Source organism: Lagopus leucura, unplaced genomic scaffold (assembly GCF_019238085.1).
Source record: "Lagopus leucura isolate 7727_CA_CO unplaced genomic scaffold, USGS_WTPT01 Super-Scaffold_1, whole genome shotgun sequence".
NCBI lineage: Eukaryota > Metazoa > Chordata > Aves > Galliformes > Phasianidae > Lagopus > Lagopus leucura.
In genome coordinates, this window is record NW_024962250.1 from 8641405 (window position 1) to 8665229 (window position 23825).

Below are 23825 nucleotides of genomic sequence, written 5' to 3' on the forward strand. Positions count from 1 at the left end.
TTCTACTACTGTGCAGACCAGCCAGAAATGGACTTGTGGTCCATTCCGACTGCATCAGTTATAATGAAGTAATAAAAGAAACTATGCAATGTTACTATGTTGACATTCTGCTTACTCTTCAAAATAAAAAGGAAATATATATCAAGTACTAAAAAGAATAATTATGAAAAGCAGGTTATAAAAAGTGAAATTTATTAAAAGAGGAACACATAAAAAAGAAATCAAGAACCATATCTGCTCATAAGCCTTTATATCATTTTGCTTTGTGCAAAGGGAGGTCAATTCCATGCTTCAGCATAGCACCACCTGATGTTATTTTATTTATTAACATTTATAAAGCATTCCTACCTTGACCAACAATGTTTCTATAACATGAAAACACAGATACCCTGAGCAAAGGTCTATGTGAATTGCAAGCACAAGTATGAAAGCATAAAGAAAGAAAATAAGTCTAACTCAGACTCTTCCTAACAGCCTTCCTTCCTATGTTTTCAAATACATAGGCATCAGTCAGTAGCAAGTTGAAAGCAAAAGGACACTTTTTCTCTCTTAGTGCATGGTTATAATGAATGGAATTCAAGGCCAGATGATGTAAATGATTACACTGTATGGAGATTCAGAAAGCAAGAAAGGTATGGAAGAAATCTGTTTTTCTTCATAGACCTTTGACAAAAAATCCTTTATCCACAAAACAGTGGAACTTTGAAGATTATCTCCAGATGCTGGCACTATTTGCCTAGATTTCTCTAGTCATCAGCCACTGTTAGATGAGGAAACTGGGCTAGGTAACTACTCTTCACCACATAAACATATCTCTATTTCCTGTTTAACATAGCAACATGCTCTGTTGCTCTGTACAACATCATTATCTCTCAGGTTTTCCCAAGAACATGGCACCTGGAGTGAAATTTTGCAGTCACACAATTTCAGTGTCGCGTTCTCTACTCTCTTCTCAGAAGGACAGTTTCCAGTTTGAACACTACAGTCTGTCTTTATTCTCAGTGATGGGAGCTTCTCATGTGTTGGCTGTATTGATGACATTCTTCAGTTTTCTCCTTTGCAGAGCCAAGTTCAGGGTTTTGAAGAGAGTGTCGCTACTGTTTAGAACATTGTAGCGATTCACTTCCACTAACCTGCTGAAATCATATGGCTCGAAGGTGAAATTTAGCGTACGGTAAGGAGAATCTTTTGTCTCAATTACAAAGTCACCAAAGAATTTCTCATCTTCTGATTCACGTTTAACTCCTGCAGCAAGAAAAAACAATACGTCAGCCATAATAGACTTACGTTTCATGTGAGGAGGATATCACAGTCGATTTCTCAGTTGAACCACAATTCTTTCCCTAAAGAAAGAAACACTTTCTTCCTCTAGGATTTCAGCTCCTTTATGATCCAACGTCCTTGGAAGCTGAAGGCGAAGCTCCTTACCTGGACTTTTGTATTTCTGGAAGGTGTCATTCACCAGTGGGAAGTGGAGAACAATGGGAGCCTTCGGATTATCATTGTCCACAAACACATAGCATTCTTTGGGCTTCTTCTCATCTTCCTCACTCACTTTGATTTTTGGAAAAGGTATTTCCCGCTCCTCACAATATTGCTGAGTCAGCTCTAAAACCTGTGGTCAAAAACAAGTGTCACCCTGATAGAATACCGGCCAACCACTGTGTTTGTAACTAGAATCCTTAAAGAGGGAGGCTCTTTCACAAAACAAGTGACAGAAATCCACCTTAAGACTGCACAAATCAATTTCTCTGGCTGGTGATACAGAAGAAGTACCGAACTAAAAAGCGTTACCAAACATCAACAGTTTGTTGAAACTGTTTTTATGTTTTACTACTCTAAGTATATATAACTTCTCTGCACTTAAAAATTAAATATGTATAGAAAAACTCACTTGCATGAAGAAAGTCCCCAACTGCAACAAGAATCTTACGAAGTAAACAAATATTCTAGGTAACATGATAAGCTTCTGAATGGAATCAGAGTTGTCATTTCCAATCTCCTCATGATATTGAGAGTAAAAAGCATGGTACAACAATATTTTAAAGTGGTGAGGATTCATTTTAATGCAGTCTTTCATCAGCGTTTGCATTCAACATCAACTGATCTGCTATCATCATGAACATGATTCTGCACTCTTATCTTCCTATAATAGTGCTGTGTCTCTTACCTCAAATGGAGCTTCCCAGGAAAAATTGAATGACAAAATAACATCCACATCCCTCTCTGGTTGAAGTACCAGTGGAAAGGGAGAGTTGATAGAAAAGCCACCATCCACTAAATATAAGTTCTCCTCCATGGGGCTCAGCTGGTTGGGAAATGCATCCAGATGAGTGCCTGTAAGACACTCCAAGTAACAAAAGTAACTATAATGCTTTGTTACACACTGCTGACTACAAACAACATAGATCATGCTAGGGCTGTAAGAAAAAAGACACATTATAACATGTACTGAGATTGGTCATAAAAATCTGATAATGAGCTTGCCTCGTACATCAGAATATACACAGTGGATCAAATCTCTGTTTTGACATTAAAAGGGCTAAATTCCTTGACTCCAGTGGGACAAAGTCAATCTTTTTACACTCTGTAACATTGCTTGTTACAGAACATTAACATACTATTTTACATTCCAGACATATACAGGTTCATTTACCTCTCCAAACCACAAATTCCTTGATTTTAACATAATCTTTATGAAGATATAACCCGTGCATGAAGTTGAAGGTCTCTCCACACGTGACCCGGGACTTGAAGAAATCCTGGAAGATTTGCAACAGGGGGCCCCCAGGTACAATCAAGCGAGTCTTCAGCCGTGTTGGATCTCGGAAATGAAATCTTCTGCAGTCATCTATAGAAGTCACAAAGGGTATAGAATACACAGCAAATGCTCACGCAGCTCCATCATTTCAATCAGACCTCTTTTCTACAAAGTTTAACCAGTTGTCCTAAGGCTGACTTTGTGCTTTAATTAAAAAGTATTGTAATTAAATTTAAATCAGCTGTATTTTCTATAGTTTGGATATTTACTCATCGTATTTAAAGGGAATTACACAAATCACTGTCCACTTCAATTTCAAATCCACACAAAAACTCTTGTTAGCAAGTGACAAGCACTTCTGTCTTGTAAGACAACAACAGTCACATTTATAGTTACAGAAGCTAAACAACTGCAAAGAGGAAAAAAAATCTCTCCTGCCACTATTCAGTATGGAGTTATAAAAACACACCTGAACATCTCTCAGCTTTTAATAAGTTTCCTTTACACTACTAGGGAGTTATTGTACAAATGGAGAACACAAATGTACAACCAGCTTACTCAATGTTAGTAAATATATAGATATATAAATAAATCAAGCTAAGAAGTGAACTGGAAACTTATTTTTCACCTCTTCACATCTGTTCTGTTGTAGCTGTACAGCTTTTGGCTTTCTCTTCTCATGATTAAGACCCCCTGAATTGCAAAACATGCTCAAGACATCTCCCAGAATTAGACAAAGTTTATAGTCAAGTTCATGTTAAAAAAAAAAAAAAATTAAATTAAATTAAAAATAGAAAAATTAAAAAAAAAAAAAGTAAACAAGAAAACTACCATTAATCTCCATATGTGACAGTATGGATTAATACACGGAACAAAAGGAAATGCTAGTCTTCAAAACAACATGTAATACATTTTTGAGTCACATTACTTTTTAAAGTCACTCCAAAATCAGGAATCTTCAGAAAAATCCAACAATTTTAAAGAGTGTTCTTACCTATGACTTTGATAACATCTTTGAATGGATCTAGAAAGCTCAGTCCTATACCAACCACTTTTAAGCAGATATCATCTAAGCTCGCAGCAAAGGCACTGCCCCACATTCCTGCAGGAGAAATGAATCGTACTTCAATAATTAAATGCTTTTTTCTGGTGCAAAAAGGCTTGTAAAAGGTTTGTAGCTCAATTGCTACCTGTCGTGCAGAGGGCTGCCATTTGACCCCCACTATTCTGTAAATACAGAAACTTCCATGGAAGAGAAGCTCTTATATGAAAAAAGATGCAAAGAGAATGAAAAGATCTAGAGAAGTTTTTGACAGTTAGGATCAATAGCAGATCGGGTAGAGAGATGTGCTGAGCTGTAAGAGACTTAGTGCCTAGTTTCCTATGCAAAACTACTGAGAAAGATCACCAAGGTATCCAGAGCAGACTCCAAGACAGACTGAATGGGCAAAGAAGTTCTGTGTATCAGCAACATGAGAATGTCTGATTCAAGCAGCAGCTTTAATAAAGCTTTAAAAGCTTTGCAGGGCCTAAAGATCTTTTGAACCAAAAGAAGAATTCCAGCTTCAAGCTACTACTATTGTGTTCCAAAGTTACGGAAAGAAAATACATCTGGCACATCAGCTTTACTTCTTCTATTTCTTTCTTTTTTTCAGGTTGTTTTTTTTTTTTTTTTTTCCCCCAACTCAGACAAAAACGTTATAAAAAATTCACAATCTTCATGTTCCTGACTGATTCCAACAAAATAATATCTGTGTATAGATTGTCACTGCCTGCCTGTAGAAATCTTCAAGGAGGATGCTTCAAATAGGGTATAGTCCTTCAACGCAAAGCCTGTAAGGACATCTATGATCACAACACAGGGGAGTTGGAGAGCCTTGCCTAACACCAAGACCTATAGAATCAAATTCACTAACAGCTGCATTTCTGATTCTGATTTTGCCTCATCTCCTGCACTGAACTTATAAGGAGCATATCATGATTGAATTGGTTTGTTACTCAGGCACACCCAGGCACTAGCCTTAGGAAGATAGCACCACAACACTTACAGGCAAGTATGCAGTGTCAAGAAACCTTGAGTATTTTTCCAAGGACAACATTGGAAAAGAACATTATGTCAGATGAAAATACTTGGAAGCACAGGATAATTCACTTCAACTTTGAGGAAAGCAGTAGCCCTCCCTGACCAACCACACCATGCCCTGCCCTCGATTTTCATCTACAGTAGTTTATTCCCACAAGAATTTCACTTTATCTGTGGGAAAGGATCTCTACTTACCACATACATCCTGTTCAGCAACATGTTTGCTCTCAGTTTATCACCAAACATTAAACTAACACTCTGAATACTTCATCCTGTTCAGTTCTGAAAAGTATTCTATTCAACCAAGCTTAAGACACATTTTTAATAACATATATGTATATATATCTAACATATAAATATAAACATAAATATAAAGTTGACAGAAAGTGAACAAATTTTCTGTTGAACAGGTATCACCCATTAAAAAAATTCATAGGTAAGGAATAGAAATGAAGTTAATGGAATGAAGTAGCATACTACAGCAGAAAACATTAGCTCCTACAAGGCATGACTATAAAAGCAATGGGATACTATTGGCTTTTTAAAGAATCTTTTTACACATGTAGGAATATATGACTATAATACTATAAAACAGTGCCTAAACCTCTGAAGAAGAACTTGACATTTTTTTCCCCTCTTCAGATTCTGGGATCTGAAGAGATCAAAATTTAAAAGTTGATGAGTCCTAAAAGTCCTACTGCTGTAAGTTCATACCTTGTAGAAAACAAATTCTAGGCTCTGGATGTTTCTGGATGAGCCTTCCCATGAAGAACTCACTGTCAAAGTCTTCCGTTCGGACAAAAGCCCCATATTTGCGAAACCCAACTTCATAGGGAGTAAACTCACACCATTCTAAGAAAGAGTCAACAGATCAATGAGGACTTGCTCACCTCAGAGTAAGCTTACATGCAAACACTTCACTACTGAAATTAATGCTCATACGAGGAGGGGGGAAGGGGGCAGAAAGGAATCTACCTCCACTTCTTTTACTATCATTGTGGATTTCCTGTCACTCTTTCCAGGGAGCCTCTATTTTAGATAAAAATCATTAATATAAACTCTTGTCCAGACTTTTGTTGACTAAATACAACCTTCTTTCTTCCTGGCTTCTAGGAAAAAAACAAACAAAATATTTTGCTCTTAACTTTGTTACTAGAGAAATATCCTACCTATTTCAACTCTACCCTAAATCTTTTTCATCACATCTAAGGGAAGCTAGTTCACTTTTCTCAGCTCTGCTGCTGCTAGCGAGCTCTGCTCACTACTTACCATCAACTTTTAAAGTACTAATTTCAGATTTCTGTTGACCCCGTGTTAGGCTTCCTGAGTTGTCTGCACATTGAAATGACCCTCACAACTTGAAAGTCTTCCATAAATATTTACAAGTGAAATTCATTGTCCTTCAAATTCTGCTTTAAAATTTTTCTTCACGTATATACATTTCTTCTCCAGAACAAAAGAATAGCAGTAAAAAAATAATAAAAGATCAATAATGGTATGCAGGTGTACACAAGCACTGGTGTCCCTGTCTCTTTACATCTACACGCAATTACTGCCTCATATTTAAAAATTGTAAGTGACTAGGACTGGAGCAGCACAGGTGAACTGAATTTATGGACTTCAGCAAGCCAAAATAAAGCTGCCATGTTCATACCTGCAAAGTCACCACTGCTAATGTTGGGTCTCACATTGACAGCTGCATAGATAGGATAAGGGTTCTGGGCCCATTTCACTGCTTCTTGCTGATCAGACAGTTTTGATGGATCTTCCTGGTAACAGCAAGGAAGAAGAAACACTCTAAGTAAGATAAATTCTGTCCTCACACTTAAATAATTTGAAGCTGTTTCTTAGCATCAAACAATGCTGCTAATTCAAAGTCCCCTTTCCTCCTTCCATCTGCGCACATGGTTAGGTTTTGACAGAATATTTAGAATGTCAGGTGTTATTAACAAGCTAATTACTTCTCTGATTTCAGTTAGTATAATAAATATTGCATAGTGATATAGTTCTGTAAAACCAACATCAACATTCTTTCAGACAATATGTTGAATACAAAAGCTACTAATTTAACAAGTTATTCCAAACATACACTCCATTCTTCTACAGCACTAATATTTAAAGCTACAAAATCCTTTACCAAGAAAAGTGCTAGAAAAACTGAGGCAGACAGAAGCAAGTACTCCTTATGTTTATTCTACAGTACTGCCTATTCCAGATCAGCCTACAAAGCTGGAGAGTATCTAATTTCTTGACACTTAATATACAGGTCTGCAAAGGTCCCAACTAGAAGTCAAGCAATAGTGCGTGTCCAAACAAACTCTTTTACCTTCTGTTGTAAGAAATACTCCACAATAAGGCCCCACAAATCTGTGAAGGAAGCTTTCCGTCCACTACTCTCCATTGCACTCAACTCCTGGAAATAATATTTCAGTCGTTCTGGGGAGAACGCCCCTCCTTTGCTGCTGGACACAGCCCTCTGAGCTCTGCTAATTGCATCTTGAAGGTCCTTCTGGGACCAGTTAGGGTCTTGATATAATGTTGATAAACACCTGAAAATATTTACATTAAATATCATTGGTAAAAATGGCCTTTACATAAGCAAAGAATTTTAGCTAGATATTATATTACTCCTGTGAGTAATACTTACTCCTTGGCTCAAGAAGTCAAGCTAAAAGATAAAAGATCATCAAGAGACAGAAATAATGGATCTTCATGCTTTAAGACATGCTGAAAACCCTGACAACTAGCAGACAGCAAGGCTGCTACTGCATATAGCAATTGAGGCTATAAACTTCATCAGAACATAGGTCTCATTAAAATGAGAAACTGGTTTGTGTGCTTGATTAGCAGATAACTAAATCTGTTTCACAGTCTGGCTTTGAATCAAAAGGCACAGACCAGATCATGAGGTTAGTGCAAGAATACCACATAAATCAGAGTTAATGCACAAAGCTCTACAAGGGAATATTTTATTGTCAGGTTGCACAAAGTGCTGGAAGGGGGGATTATATCGTCAGGTTGCACAACTCCTCAGTGAAATCATTTCATGAAAACAATGTGTACTGATACAAAGGATTGTTTCACTATGTACTCTAAGAACTGATTTACTGAAACATTCTAACCGTGTCTAACACCTCAGCACACTGCTCCAGACTACTACAGCCAGCACTATTCCCACACTCAGCTGCATATACCATTTTGGAAAGTAGCAACATAGTGGTCTGCACAGGTGTGTTTCCAGACTTGAAGCATCTTTGTTATCTTCCAAGCAAATCTTGCAAGCAAATAGGGAAATCTTTTGAAATGAAGCTTCTGAGAGAATACACAACAGCTTTATCAAGGTAATAAGTTCAAATATTCATTTGCCATGCTTGCAAAAGAGTAGATTCATAAATACAGTCAATAGCCGTATGGGTCAAAAGCAGTAATAGATTTTAGAATGACTTTAGGATTGATATTAGAACTCTCAGGTGAGATCTGATGAAACATTTAACTTCATTGTCTACAGATGGCAAAGATACAGTTCTAGACTAATTTACTGCAGAAACACTAACATACTGAACTAGCTTTCTGGAATCAGCACTGCACACAATTTACCAAGTAGAGCCAGAAATTCCACTCAGATACATTGCAGCATCCAGAAGGCCCAGCTGCTGAAGGCCAGCTAGGCTGCCATAGAATGATGTCAGTGCTCTCATCCCACCTCCAGACCCCAGGACTGCTACAACTGGAACCTGCAGCCAGTAAACACAGGAGTCAATCACAGGCTTTTGAATTGCCAGCAAATCACCAGTTAAACAGAATTAATGCTGTGTAAAAAACATAATATCTACTTACATTAATTTCAGGTTTGATTTCAATCAGCACTTTCTCTATTTGGTAATTTAAATGTATTTTTTACTATAAAAAACAGCAGCAATTCCAGCCAACAGTGACCTACTGAAGTTGTTATGTATATTACTGCACATTCACTTGCATGCCACAGAATACACACACTAGAATTAAAAAAAAAAAAAAAAAAAAAAAAGGGGCACTGTTTCTCATAGGAGTACCTACAGTTCACAGGACAATGCATCAGGTTACCTAGAAATAGCACCGTCACTAAATAAGCAATTTGGAAGCAGCTCTGCTGTGCCAAGATTCAGTTATGCCACTCTGAAATTGACTTTCTCATGAGAAACCAAAGCCCAAGACACAAGAGCTCGGCTAAAGGAAGTGCATACATTCAGAAATTTCAGGTTTGTCAAAAGCACACACGTCCTTCAGAATTTCAGAAATACAAGATTTGAGACTTCAGAACTGAAACACTGCAGGGATCTCTCATGGTAAGTGTAAGCCACATGTTGTTTACAGGCAAAGAATCCTACATACCTTACTAACTACCAGCCAAACACAAAGGATTTTTATCAGTTTCCCACCGTGCTCAATACCTCATCTCTCTGGGGGGACTGCTTTAAGTTAAGAGTCTTCTTCAGTGCTTCAGAAACAATTTTCTTCCTTTTGTCCACAAATTCTCTCTCCTCTTTGCAGAGGTCAAAACCCAGTCGTACATCTAGATCCCAAGTGCTAAAACAAAATTTAAAACAAAACAAAACAAAAACAAAAAACAAAAAACAAAAACACACACAAAGTTTTCAAAGGTTTGTAATTTCCAAGGAAAAGTGATTTCTGAAATTATATTCTAAGTGGTGATCTGAATCACTGGATTACACTATTAGATGACTGTCACATGAAAAGCTGTCTGTAATGTGTAAGACTAGCTATTTTTAACAAGATTGTTTGGAATTAAAAATGAAACACCTCTCTGCTGTATTTCTTCCTTATTGTCCAATTACAATATTTGTGTCAAGCAATCATTCAGCCTAAGCTTTGGGAATTTCACAGAAAGGAAGGAAAAATTCTCAATGGTTGAAGGAAGATTATATAAGGGGCAACTGAGATCACGGTATTAACATGAAGGAGGACATAAAGAGATTGTAATTTTAAAACAAATGTCTGGACACCCAGCACCCATCCAAGATCTTCACACACTGAGCTGTTCCTCTCCTAATTGTCAGCACAGCACCATGTATTTTCTGGGAATTATCTGCAGCTATCAAAGTTATATAATACTTAACACACCAGCTAACCATATTTCATATGTTTAAGTTAGAAAACAGAAAAGTTTGCCCCAATTACAGCAGGATTGAAACCAGTGTCTGAGAAAGTACCTTCAAAAAGAATAATCTCAGATGCCAAAAGAAAAACAGCCAAGATTTTTTCTTTAATCTGTCTCAAGAGATGCACTGGGACAGTGGCACTTCCCAGAGCAGCAGGCACACACCTTTTCCATGAGAATAAAGCTCTTTCCTCATTTTAGATATCACTGAAGTTCCCACTCACCTCTCTACAGCTTTCAAACTTATATCCAAACTTTCTTCCTGTAAAAACAGAACAAATTCTGCAATTGATAACAACTTCATAGGTGGTACTACTAACTATAAGTTATTACATCAGCATTGCCACCAGATACTAGCAGGAACAGCATTCTCAACCACAGAACTACATCTGTGGAACATTTTTATCTATTTCAGACATTTTCAGCAGTCTCCACAGCAAACAAACATTTTCACTCTGCTCTCTGAGCACATTCACTCTTCCACGAGCCTCTTGCTTTTCTCTTCCTCTGATATTTCAGTCATTCCCGTTGACTTTGTTTTTGCAAGACCCAATCATGAAAATATATTTTAAAAAGAGCTTCACTGAGCTTGCTATATCATTCTTGAGCTACAAGAAAACAGCACTCCTAAGAATCACATTCAATTAACTTTCAAAATGCCTATAGAAGAGCAACACCTGAAATATGTTAAAAAAAAAAAATATAGAAATCGTTCACATTACCTCTCCCAGAGGAACAACTTTATCAATTTTTTTTCCAATAGGAAGGGAATTAAGTGGCACAGTCCCCTGTCCTAGAATTGTAGAATGCTTTTCAACATCAGGGTTCATTCCATCCTAATATAAAACAAAATGCCTTTTGAGCTCTCCAGAAAAATCATTAACAATATGACTGCTTTTGACATCTGTACATTCTTGAAAAATATATCTAAAACTGACATCCCTTGACATCTGAAGGTCCATGGTGAAATTGAGGATATTGAATCTATGTTTAAAGGCTTTTTCGTGGACTGGAGATGCTGGTTTCAGGGTACTTAAAAGTGCGTATGAACTTTCTAGCAGTCAGCACAGCTTCTTACCTGTAGGAAAGATATGGTTTGTTCCAGTTCCACTTGTAGTTCTGGATGGATTTCTTTGTCCACGTGAAAGACAAAGGAGGTTCCACATTCCTCCTCATTGTCCAGACTCCAAGGAATACACAGCTGCTTCTGATATGCCCCTGGAACAGACAGCTTGACCTCACAGTTACCTATGAGTTAAAATAAGAAGTTTAGACTACAGAATCCATTTATTTAAATGTTCCAAATTAGATACTTCTATTAAACGTGGTTGAGACTAGGAAAACACAAGCAAAGACTCAAGTTTCCCTCACAGGACACCCAATGGCAGAAACACAATATTACTCAGCTTTTATTTCCAATACTAAATTAATTTAAAAAGTCAATTTTGTAATCAGTAAGTAAGAATGCACTATACAGACAGTATCAAGTGTTCCCTCTCTCCCATGGAAGAAACATCCTTAAACCATGCAGGCAATCATACCTTGCTGTTCCTCTTTCGTTTTTCCCTCTTTGTTGAGGGTGCCTTGGAGCGACAAACAAGGATGAACCTACAAAAAGAAGAAATCAGCTCTGGTTACAAGGTCTGAGTTCACTTTCTAGTTGAAGCTTAATCTATCTACTATAGCAGGAATCAGGTTTATAAATGCAACATATAAAAAAAGACATTAGGGATTACACTAATTTTCCAAAGAAAAAGCAAGTATAGTTTCAACAGAAACAGATTATTTGTTCATTTCAGAACCAAAAGTATTCTTCCTCTTCCAGTTCTTTTTTGTTTTCTTCTTATTATATTGTACTTTTGTCTTTGTTTTCTGCGACCTGCACTTCATATGTACAAGTTCACCTTTTCTTTCTCCTCCTCTTTTTTTTTTTTTTTTTTTAAATGCACATGTGAGTACGCACTCAGAACCTGTTCAGGTCCTAGAAATCAGTTCATAAATTCAGCCATGACTTTCTGTACTAGATGATCCACATCCTCAAGAAACTTAGTCTCTCACACCAATCAGTCATCAGCTTCCCTTCTAGAACAGCCAATGAGATATTTAGTTGGGCATAGCTGCTCACAAAGATAGGAAATTCCTCCACAGCTTGAACAGAGGACTGATTTGCTGAGGTAAGTATGAATATAAGGGGCTCCTTACTGTGAACTGTTCTGCAGAATCGTACTACTACAAACCAGCATTTTTTTTTCCCTGAAAAATGGTTAAAACTATTTATTTATTCATTTATTTTTTTTTACTTAAAAAAAAATATATATATATATATAAATCATCATTTGAGCCTCTTTCCTTTGGGGAAAAGAGAGGTATTTTTAATGTATAATATACCATATATTTTTTTAGCCTATTTTCCCCAAGAGAACAGAAAAATATCACAAAGCTTGTCACCTACTTAAAAATGGCACTGAAAAAAAATCCTAGAAATGTTAAGGAGGAAGACTATACCCAGCCAGCATCTAGGCTAGAAAACTCAGGACCATCCACAGGATTCACCAGCCTTCCAAAAACACCTTTATAATCTTTTAAATAGTCTCATGGGGGAGGAAAAAAAACAAAACAAAACAAAACAAACCACCCCAATGAGTTGGTTTAAAGTTTCAAAAACTGAAACATGAAACTCAAAACCAGAGGGAAGTGCTGGAGACAATATGAGTTATTTGAATGCAGGGTTTCAATTCTGAACAATTCTTTTACTAGTAAATACCATCAGGTATAAATCTCAGTACATATATAACTGACTTCTGTGTACTCACCACAAGTACTCCATTGGTCAATACCTCTGTAGGAGCATCTGAGCTGTGAAAGGAAGAGATTTAATGCAAATAAGTTTTGATTTTAGTTTGCATTATCCTATGTTTCAAACTGTCTATCTAGATAAAAAGTAGGAAAAGAAGGTCCTTGGATGCAAGAGATCTAAGCAAACTAGACTGACACTATTTTCTGTGACAGAGCAACACAAGAAATTACTAAAGGAGAAATTCCTCTACCACTATATGCATGTTATTATTTGAAAACCTAAACATAAGCTGAGATTAGATAGACTGCCACACGTCTATCCTTGCAATATGACTTGTATACTTTAAGAATGCAAACTTTTCAATCCTAACTGATTTAGCTCATGGAGAAAAAAAAAAAAAAAAAAAAAAAAAAAAGTTGATGTACCTTCTTTTGCAGTGCTGCTATTCTCATAAAGTCAATTTTGTTTTATTTCCTCTTTGGTTTCCACAAATTTTGGCAGCTGAACTTTTAGGACATTTGCTGTCAGCCACTGGTGATCAGCTTAAGCACCACAGAGAAGTACTGTGCATTAGCTTTTCTATGGACAAGTCTATGCTGCACACAAAAAGCAACAGAAATCACCTCTCAAGAGTACAGGTTCATTAAGCTCTTTATTTAAGACTCACCATTTCTCCAAATAGAACTCTACGTCCAATTCTTCATTATCCTTTAAAAATAGAAGTGTGACTCTTAAACTTGAATATAACCAAGACAAGCTTTCATTTTTTTGCTTTTACAGATAATGTTTGTTTGTTTTTTTTTTTCTTGCTGCTCTTTTAAACATACTTGTCCTCCCAGGCTTTTCTTATGTTAAACATAGATGTGTGAGCATGGCATAAATGAGTGTTGGCTCTCAGATCCATTACTCCACCAAAAACGACTTATCCAGCTTAAGTACTACTGCAGTTCCACCTCTAAAAACAGCATCCTCAGGACACTTTGACTCAGCAATATCCACTAAAGTGTTGATCAAGATCAGCATTCAAAATAACTGAGTAGAAGTCAATTTGAACAATTCTCTTTCACTGAAGTTGCTTCCAGTTCCACAATTACTGATCAAGTTTACCTTTTAATCGTTCAGCAAACGGTGGGAACAAGGGTTTTAGTAAGATACCTGTGATCATAAATCATTCAGAGGGCCTGTGACAACCTCTCAATGATGAGGGGGTTGGAACTAGATGATCTTTAAGTCCTGTTCCAACTGAAGCCATTGTATGATTCTAACTGACTAACTGTATACCAGTCTACTCCTGATTGTACCAACAGATTTTTCAAGAAACCTGTGATCTAGGCCTATTATAGGAATGTGTTTGAAGCAGTGTCAAAAGTGTTCAGGTTGGTGACATGACTTCAGTTATGTGAAACAACCTGTTTTATTGCAAGGCTATAAACAAGCCCATAGGGACTGAGAGCAGCTCATAGGCACCAACTTCATCACTATGAAGTAGAAATTAAATGTAATTGTACATAATCCTGTATATAAGCTTCTCAGTTACTAAACACAGAAGTAACCGTTGAAGCAACAAACTTTACTGCAAACTGACGACGATCAAACAAATAAGGTAGTCTGCAGTTCACAAAAGGACTGCTGTAAATTCAGTTCATTTTAAGCCTAGCTTCTGCCCCTTATGCATGTTAAGAAACAGTTCAAAACCTACAAAGGCGTTTCAACGCCATATCTTCGTTAAAACAGCACCCATCCCAAATTTTATTTAGCTGGGCACCCCAAAGACTGTGGAACCCCCAATTTTTTATTTTTATTTAAAAAAAAAAATCTCAGATGACAGTAAGACCATTTATAACACCATCATCTGTCAATATATTTTCCCCTTCTGGCTTCTACAACAGACAAATAAACAAGCACACACTGCCTCACCTTAGTAATGTGAACAGCAGCTATTCAGAGCTGACTTGGGAAGAGCTGAGGACTAACCTGTGGGTTCAACTTGAAAGTGCGCAGCAGGGGCTGACCCGGCTTCATGCCTCCTACATCAAAGACAATGGAAGTGAGTTCATCACTGACTAGGACATCCTTGTCGTAGAGGGTCAATTCCAAAATGTTCTGAAACCAAACAGAAACAAACAGCTCAAGTGAAGACAGAGAGCCACTTCTATGAACTTCAGTAGCTGTAAACAATAGACATTTTATGCATTAATCAGTACCCCATCCCTTTGCCTTCTCTGAAAGGAATTTGCCACTTCCAGCAGGACTTACAGAATAACTAAGCACAAAGCTTCTATTTGGCAGTCATGCTAAAACCAATACTTTAAAAACTGTTTCCTTCCCTCTGTCATTAGAGTCTACTTTGAGAATAAGAGCTGACAGTCTGGAAGCTTTGTTTGGCTCAGACAGCAGGACTGCCTATATTAAGATTTTTGCTTTTCCTGATAATAGGAAATCATTCCTAGACTTGACACAGTGAAATAAGTGGCAGAGTGATTTGACTTGGAGTCCTAAACAATAGTCAGTGTAAGGTGAGCAGAGCTAAAAGAAGGCAAGAGCTACAATGTGGAAGTAGAAACAACCCTTGAAAAGTTGCATTATCAGGAAATTTCCATCAGCTTTCTCAGACACTATCCTAACTTCCCTTTCTTGAGTTTTATCACAAAGTAATTTAAGGCAAATTCTGGCTGCTATTTGCAAAAGATGGTGGTTGCCATTATAGCTTTTGGTACCACTGAAGAAAACCATCACCTTACACCTCCCTCTGCTTTTGAAGGTAATGAAGATTCCTTGATTTTGAATGAAGTATTAAAGCAAGCCAACACACAACCACAGATGATTCAACCAGCTCCACCAAGTACGTTCCTTACCTTGACAGCACTGTGGATTCGATACTGGAATGTTTCGTTCCACTCTGGGTTATCAGAGTTGTCAACAACCTGAGTTCGGGAGACATGGGGAGATGCAGTGGGCAGTTTCAGTTCCACGTAGCAGTCTGCCTTCGACACTAGAGCAGAGAGTTCAGAGACGCAGCAAAATTGTTACTCAAACATGCCCTTTCCCATGAGCTCTTCTCTTTCTAGATTGCATTGTGTCAGAAAAAAAAAAACGTGCAAAATCAAGATGGGGCTTGTAGTGCAAATGCCTTGAAGCTTACAGCTCTGAACAGCAGTAAATTGAATGTTCAATGTCAGTATTTCTCTTCCTGGTTCATCCAAACTACAAAGCTTTTAATTTATTTTCAGAAAAGGTGTGTTGATACCAGAACCAAAGCAAAATCATTTCCTTGCTGTTGCAAGGAAATCCTTAAATCCTGTTAAATTAATACGACCCATTAAAAAACTTCCTTCTGTTAATTTGCTCTGAATTTACCCTATGAAATATAACTTTAATTTAATATGATATATTGTATTATTACATTATGATATAATTTTTCAAGTCTTGCTTTGCACCAAGAATCCAGTAGTGGTACTACATGAAGGAACAATGCAGATATAATAGGAGTTAATATAACTTCTTTTCAGCTATTTCATTTTGAGCTTCCCACAACTCCTACGTGACCATGTTATTTGTCTTGTTTCAGTCACATAGCTACATTCTTTCAAAGAACCACTGAAAGATTGAGGTTGAGAGGGATCTTTGAAGTCATCTTTTCCATCCTCTGCTCAAGCAAGGTCTCTTAGATAAGAAAGTTGCTAAGACCATCTTCAGTGTTGAATACCATAAAGGATGGAGATTTCAAAGGCTCTCTGTATAACCTGTGACAGTGCTCAGTTAAAAAAAAAAAAAAAAAAAAAAAAAAAAAAAAAAAAAAAGCCTTTCCTTATGTTCAGATGGAACACGTATTTGCTCGTGCCCATGGCCTCTTTGTCCTGTCTCTGGGAACCACTGAAAAGAGTCCTGCTCCATCTTCCTTACACTCTCCTTTCAGATACTTGTACACAATGATAAGATCACCCTGAGCCTTCTCTGCCAGCTCTCTCAGACTCTCATGAGAAAGATGCTCCAATCCATCAGTTTTAGTAGCCCTTCATTAGACTTCAATATTATCATCACTCTCACAGCAGACTGTGCAGTGCAGCATTGGAGCTAACGCTCCAGTGTGGCTTCACCAGTACTGAGTACAGTGGCAGGATCATGCTCTTGACCTGCTGGCATCTGCTAATACAGCTAAGGATACCATTAGCCCTCTTAGTGGCAAGGGCACGAAGCTGACACCTGCTCAACTTGGCTCCCACCAGGACTCCCAGACCTTTTACTACCAACTGCTTTCCAGCCAGCTGACTCCCAAAACATACTGGTGACTGCCATTTAGATGAATGACAGAACAATGCAAACAAAATAAACAGACAAATGAAAGAAAAAGATACTAACAAATTATAGCTTCCAATTATTTATTTAAATGCAAATTGCTTCTTCCAGGTGCAGGAAGACAGTTCAGCAATGGAAAGAGTAACATTTCCCTTAACCTGAGTGCTGAACTCAAAGAATGCTGGGTAGACCACAACAGTTAGTGTAGAAAAAAAAGCAGGAAGCAAAACATTACCAGGACTCACCTGATTTTGTTCCACAAAGCAACGGTGTTAATCTGTATCTTGGCCTCAGATTAAGCCTTAAAATATAGCTGGGGCTTTACAATAGAAACCTTTGTGTAGATGCCAAGGCAATACAGTGTGTATGTAAAAAGAACCCATAACAATAATACATGTGTTACAGATGACTACTGAACAAATAATCTGTTTTCTTAATACCTTTACCAGATACTCACACAGATCTGTACCCTTGATGTTTCTCGCTCTGAGGACTTTTACTGTTAGGTTGTAGTAAGGGTGCTTCTCCCACTGAAAAGACAGGAAGAACACGGCTCAGCATGTACCTCAATTACAATACCTACTCTGTAACCACACTAATGACAATTTAGAGAAAAGGACCAGAAAAGTCAAACAAAAATAAACAATTAATGACTCAGTTTGGGAATATATAAAGTATTTTAAGTGTCCTGGAGGAAGGCTATAGGAGGCTAGAAGGAAACTCAATTCCCTTTCAGCACGGTAATGACCAATGTCTTAAGGTAACTCCCCACACATTTCAGAAAATAAGTCCCTGATTTAGGGTTTCCTCTAATTATAGGTAGATTTTTATTTACTTCATTAGCTCATTCCTACTGAAGGATAAAACGAAACTGGAACTCCTCAAGTAATTTTAATAATGACTTGACTAGTTTGTTAAGAGGGCTTGCCAAGGATACACGCATGCTTGAGTAATAGCAGACGTGGCAAGAATCTTAATAGCATTGTCTGAGTACGTAGAAAGCACGTGTTAACAATAAGGAAGAAAAAGACACTTCTTTGTAGAAACAAACTTCATAGCAGCTTGAGCAAGAAGGAAGAACAAACCTCAAATTCCTACTCATTCAGAATTGTAACTGGTATCAACGCTTTTAAAATGCACATTACTTTACCAGCATTGATCAAAATGTAATCCTTTTTCAGGAAAGCATCCATACGACTATTTTTGGCAGGTAATGTTAGTTTCTAAAGGACTAGATGTGAGGAAGAATATAAACCTGACCAAATCCTAGAAGATCATGAAGAAGTGGGTGAATGGCAGGGGAAGATGAAAGAAAATGGCTTGGAAGGATATGGTGCAGAGATTGGGCAAAAACAATAGCATAAGGTTCATAAACGGAATGACATGAATAATACCATTCAATTACAATATGAATCCAACCATAACAATAGCCAGCTAAAAAAATCTTTCTATTCTTAAAACATTTTCCACAAGTGGTCACTAGATCTGCACTTACCTTTTCTACAGGGTTAACTTGGGTTAACAGGGTTAACTATTGAGACCACAGAGTTCAATTTCAGAAAAACTAAGCATTCATTGACAACTATATTCATTAGCATCTTTGCTTACAACAAAATGCTACAGAGTGCAAACTGTTATATAAAAACATTAGCCTTTGGTATCCACTGATTAGGATATAAAAATAAATAATGAACTTTCAACTGTTAAACTGCTCTTGAATGTTCCCCAACTAATGAATTGTACTGTACTCGTTAGGCAGTTGCCCAGTTGTGCACTTTCCCTTATTTCTTACCACCTTAAGATATTTAGTAGCTTTTGCAAAACAGGGTTTGAGCAATACAGAAAATCCAAGACATACTTACTATACTGAATTTCTTTTCTCTGAGTGACATCCACTACGAGCACCAAGGATAAAAGTCATATGCATAGCCTAAGATTCTTCATAGTCAAGTGCCAAATAAAACTTAATAACATAACGTGAGCTTATTTGCCTATTACCATCAGAGAGCTTTCATTTGCAACATCAGTATGTTCAAGATGTTGCCTTCCCACATTTCTTTTTGGCAGTAAGATGTGACTTAACTTCTAATTTTATCCCAAGTTGTGCTCCTCAGATGCTTTTTCTTCATTTTTAAGCCTTTCCTAATCACATTTATTTATTCCCAACCACAGAGCAATTTCTCAGGCAAAGTCTGCTCTCCTTTCTGCCTCCTCAAGCTACAGAAAGGACTACAGCAAGGAATACAAGATTCCATAGGTTACTTTCACTGATTCCCTGCAGGGTGCCACAACTCTTCAAGATTATTGAGAGGCAAAGCTACATGATCACATCCTCACTGCTGCCAAAGCAATCTTCACTAACACAGTTTATCACCTTGAATTCAAATATTACCAGCAGAGGAAGCACAGAACTCCACAAAGATAGAACATGGCTTGTTTTACTGCACACCATCTGTCAACATAGTCACAAGTTCAGAAGTCCCTTCCAAAGGTCTCTAACAACCATTTATTTGTAGCCAACAATTACATCACTGAGGATACAATTCCCTCGCCCGGATCATGATTTAAAGGCACATAATGCAGCAGATATCTTCTTGCTCTCTCAAAGCTCTGCTATCAGTATGCCATAACCTCCTATTTCACCTTCCATTATTATTTTTTAGCCAAGGCATAGCAATGCTGTAACATATCGTAATATGAACTTACATAGCAATGAAGCATAAGTACTGGATAAGGGCAATCCAAACACATCTTGCAAGAAATGTATGTAGAAATTCAATGACAACTACAGTTTTGTCAGTGTAGATGACAATGACAATGTTCCTATGTACATGACACATGCAAGCAGCCAATTCCTAATTTACAGTTTAATGATTTTTCAAAATCACCCCTTCCTCAGAGCTCAAGAGACTGCAAAAAACTTGAAATCCTTATGTGAGGGTACAAGACTGAGTTCTCACGCTTAAACACTGTCTGGACTCTTCACCTAAACTGAAGATGCTGATGCAGCAGCAAGGGACTGTAAAACAGATTATCTTAGGTGCAGGGCCCACAAATATTCTACGCTGAACTCTGCAAAATTTCTTAAAAGAGATTTGATTATACTGAATTCTCCAAAGCCAAATGCTGATCTACTTCCGTCCTCGTTGCTCACTATTAAGTAGTTTTGTTTTTTTTTTTTTAAACTTATAAGCCAATATGACTTTGCTATTTTATTACTAAATAAATAACACACCTCAAATCAGCAACAATCATTTTCATCACAAAGCAAATGGTAGAGCACAGTGGCATACAGACAGCAAACCATCCTGTTACATTCAGTGGTCACCTCAATTTTGAGTTCCAGATTTGTAGTAGGAGAGGCAGATAACATGATGACAGATAAGACTGTTTGGGCAAAGGCTCCTTCTCAAACAGCTGAGTGCAATTCAAAACTGAGGTCATTAGGCATTCCATTTTATACAATAGAATGATAAAGAAAAATCAGTTGAAGGACAAACCATTGTAACCACTTATCTAATGTGGTTGTACTGCATTATGAACGGACGGTTTAAGTCATCGTTAATCCTTGTCTACCACAAAGTATAAAGCCTGGTGAGATAAAGTAGACAATAAAAAGGAAGGAAAAGGCAATCAAGGATATTTCACAAGAAAACACATAAGAACCCTTTTATCTCTACTGATGAGGAGTCTGACATGCTGGAGTTCCCCCCTACAAAGATCACCACGTGTTCCCCTGAACCTGAGGAACCAAGAGATCAATGCCTGCATTGTTTCACTCAGAACACAGACTTAGTAACAAATTTGGAATCTCCATTAGCGTTAGCCAAAAATTTCCCTCAGTTATAAATTTCCTGTGATCACTACAAGAGTAGTTTCATACACATGCAGTAGCAATAAGTCATTGCCAAACAGATCTGCTAAGGAATACTGTCCTAAAGGCAGCGCTACAACTTGTCTTACCTGACAGTGATAAAATCCACTCTCCTTTCTCTCTTTTCTTTGGAAAAGTACAGCTGCCAGAAAAGGCAGCACTCTGGGTGGAACTGAGCCCCGCAGCACCCCATGGAACATGGAAAAAAATGGCCCGTTGTCTCAAAAGAAAACCTGCCCAAAAAGAAAAGCAGAAGAACCCCCAGACGTCTGGCTGCGAAGAGCTGCTTACTACAGCCTTCATCTGAAGTTTCACACAGACTGGGCTTCATTCCAGCTGTGAAGCAGAGGTGTGGCCTGCACTTGTCAAACAGCCCAGTTCTACGCGTCACTGACAGGTTTTTCAAATACTGGTGAAAGATAGCAGCAAAGCAGCACTGGACATGGAAGCTCTGGCTAGGAAAAAGCATTGCTGTGATAAGGCTGCAGCCTCAAAACTCCCATTCCAGATTTTCTTTCGGAGTTCCAGTGATCTTATTTAGGACTTGTGCTGGAATTTGGAAAGAGTTTGAAAACACCCATGATCAAACAATAGTTCTAAATAGAAATTCCAGTCTTGCAAGCCTTGAATTTATCACTGACTGTAGCCATTCAGAGACATTTCTGAGAGCCCTGAACAGAGGCACTATGATTTGGTCTGCCTTTGGATGCATCAGAGAACAATAACCCAAAACCACACCTAACCCTGCACGATGTGGGCAGTCTGTGCAAATCCCTCCTTTATTCTCCTTTCCTCACAGCACTGTCCTTATTCTTCCACCAAAGTTTCTTGAAACGCTGTACAACAGATTAGGTCCTGGATCTATTGTGCTTTCAGAAATATCTTAGTAGTAATGAATGAAGATGATGAGGTTTTTAAAACAGCTGCACCTCATGTGCAGGCTTTTATTAATCTGAAGCACAAGACAAGAAACTTACGTGCTTCAGTAGTTAGATAGTAGTATCAGACGTATGAAAGCCAGCATGTCACCAACGCAGACCAACATGAGAACGTGACACACTGCTAGCAAGATCCCATTAATTAATCACTTCCTGTTGTTAGTGTCAGTCACTAGATTAGAACGTAAGAAAATTAATAAAGCATAGGCACTGGTATTTGAAGTACAAACAAGTCAGTACTAGTCAGTGAACTCACAGACTTAAAGGCAAAAAAGCAAATACAGTACTAGTGCAAAACAGCCAGTGATTGCTTTAAACTCTCATGATGCATTAAGTGCTATGTAAACACATCTGAAAAAGTGCTTCTTTACATTTCATCTTACCATTACACTGAAAGTTAAGAGGCCCATTCTGTTTTATTTATTAAAAAAAGCAGAATTATAAGCACCATGACTGTGAAACAGAGGAAAATTGAGGCAACATACTATTTTGTGAGTGCCCAACTGCATTTAACCTGCCTTTTCCTGAAGTTCTCTGCCCTCTTCCAGTGAAATCTCACCACAGGAACCTAACGTTTATAGAATTTCTCTCTCAAGAAAGTCCAAAAGCTTTTAAAAACATATATATAAGAACTGTTGCATAGTCACAGATCCATGCATTAACTGTTTGTGAGTAGTTTTAGCTATAGAGACACTGTTGACAGCCAACTTAATTTCCAAAGAACTGCTTACTTTGGTCCATTGCTATGAAACTAAGAAAGCAAACAAGGAAAATAACATCAAAACACAAAATGAGAAAGACTGTCTCACATATGGATAACTTCATTTCTAGGGGGATTAGTATCAGCATAATACCAGTAGTATCGTTAGCACCACTAGCACCAGTGGTCAAGACAGATGTGTACCTACATTTCAGTTAATTTTCTGTCAGCATGTATGAACAAATAACAAACACCACTAACTATATTATATGGCACTTAAAATACACATAAATATTGAAGATGAGTCTTGATGATATCAAGACTCCAAGGAATGCACTCAGTGTTTTTTATTGATTGTTCATTCTTTATTTGTTGCTGTTTCCCCCACCCCGGTTCAACTATCTGTGAGGGAGACAGACTTTACCTCAGAGCCAGTATCTCCCATTTCTGTAGAATGGGAAAATGAGCATGTATGTTCTATTTCCAACACCACAGTAGTCTGACCTAAAAAAGTCAAGCAACTGCAAATCTGTGAGCTTTAATATTTCCTGACTTCAGCACAGTGTTGTTCAATCACCTTCCCCTGAAACAGCATATCACCACTCAAAAAACCACATCAATGATTTTAGCATTCTCTAGTAAATATGTATTTAATTGTATAAGACTTTCAAAAACATTATTCGAAGGATACAAAAGTGTTTTTAGTAGTATTTTGAAAACATTCACAGACATACTATAAACATGTAAATCCAAAGCAGAAGTTGAGAAACAGTAACAGCTCTCAGGTGACATGGCCTTATCTGAATTACGCATTAAAGCAGAAGCGATGCTGAGAGCCCCTGCATTAAATCTGACTTTCAAAAGAAAGCACAGATTATTAAAACAAAGCCCAGAAAGCTTAACTGCACAATGACTGACACACACACTAGTTCACAATATTTATTACGATCTATTGCTTTAGACAAACCTGCTGTAGCTGCTGTATGGTTAATTAAATCCAAGCCACATTGTGAGAACCAACAACAAAAAAAAAATACAGCACAAATCACTTCTTTGTAAAGGCTATGCAACAAAGATGAACAGAGGCACAACCTTAACCATGAAAGTAAGAGCACAATGAAGTTCCTCATATGCGAATACCACTCTCCAGGTAGTAGACAATGGAAGTAAATAAGAATCATATTAACAGTATTAAATCTAAGATAGGTAAAAATCAGA

At 37.5% G+C, this 23825-nt stretch overlaps 1 protein-coding gene across 4 annotated transcripts; it reads right to left on the reverse strand.

The window, feature by feature from the left end:
• Positions 1-233: 233 nt before the first annotated feature.
• PLA2G4F (phospholipase A2 group IVF) lies at positions 234-21287 on the reverse strand. Of its 4 annotated transcripts, XM_042871821.1 has the most exons (20): positions 21059-21287; positions 17553-17625; positions 15655-15791; positions 14774-14902; positions 13467-13507; positions 12816-12858; positions 11544-11610; positions 11081-11250; positions 10725-10838; positions 10227-10264; positions 9275-9410; positions 8442-8578; positions 7171-7393; positions 6499-6613; positions 5559-5696; positions 3756-3863; positions 2657-2851; positions 2171-2337; positions 1429-1615; positions 234-1245 (listed from the first exon to the last, which is right to left on the reverse strand). In XM_042871821.1, the coding sequence occupies exons 1-20, from the start codon at positions 21167-21169 to the stop codon at positions 1016-1018; spliced, it is 2559 nt and encodes an 852-aa protein (XP_042727755.1). In that variant the 5' UTR covers positions 21170-21287; the 3' UTR covers positions 234-1015. The 4 variants fall into 4 exon arrangements, with proteins under 4 accessions (XP_042727755.1, XP_042727762.1, XP_042727781.1 ...); XM_042871828.1 differs by lacking the exon at positions 5559-5696; XM_042871847.1 differs by lacking the exon at positions 234-1245 and having other exon boundaries at positions 1529-1615; positions 2171-2308.
• Positions 21288-23825: the final 2538 nt, after the last annotated feature.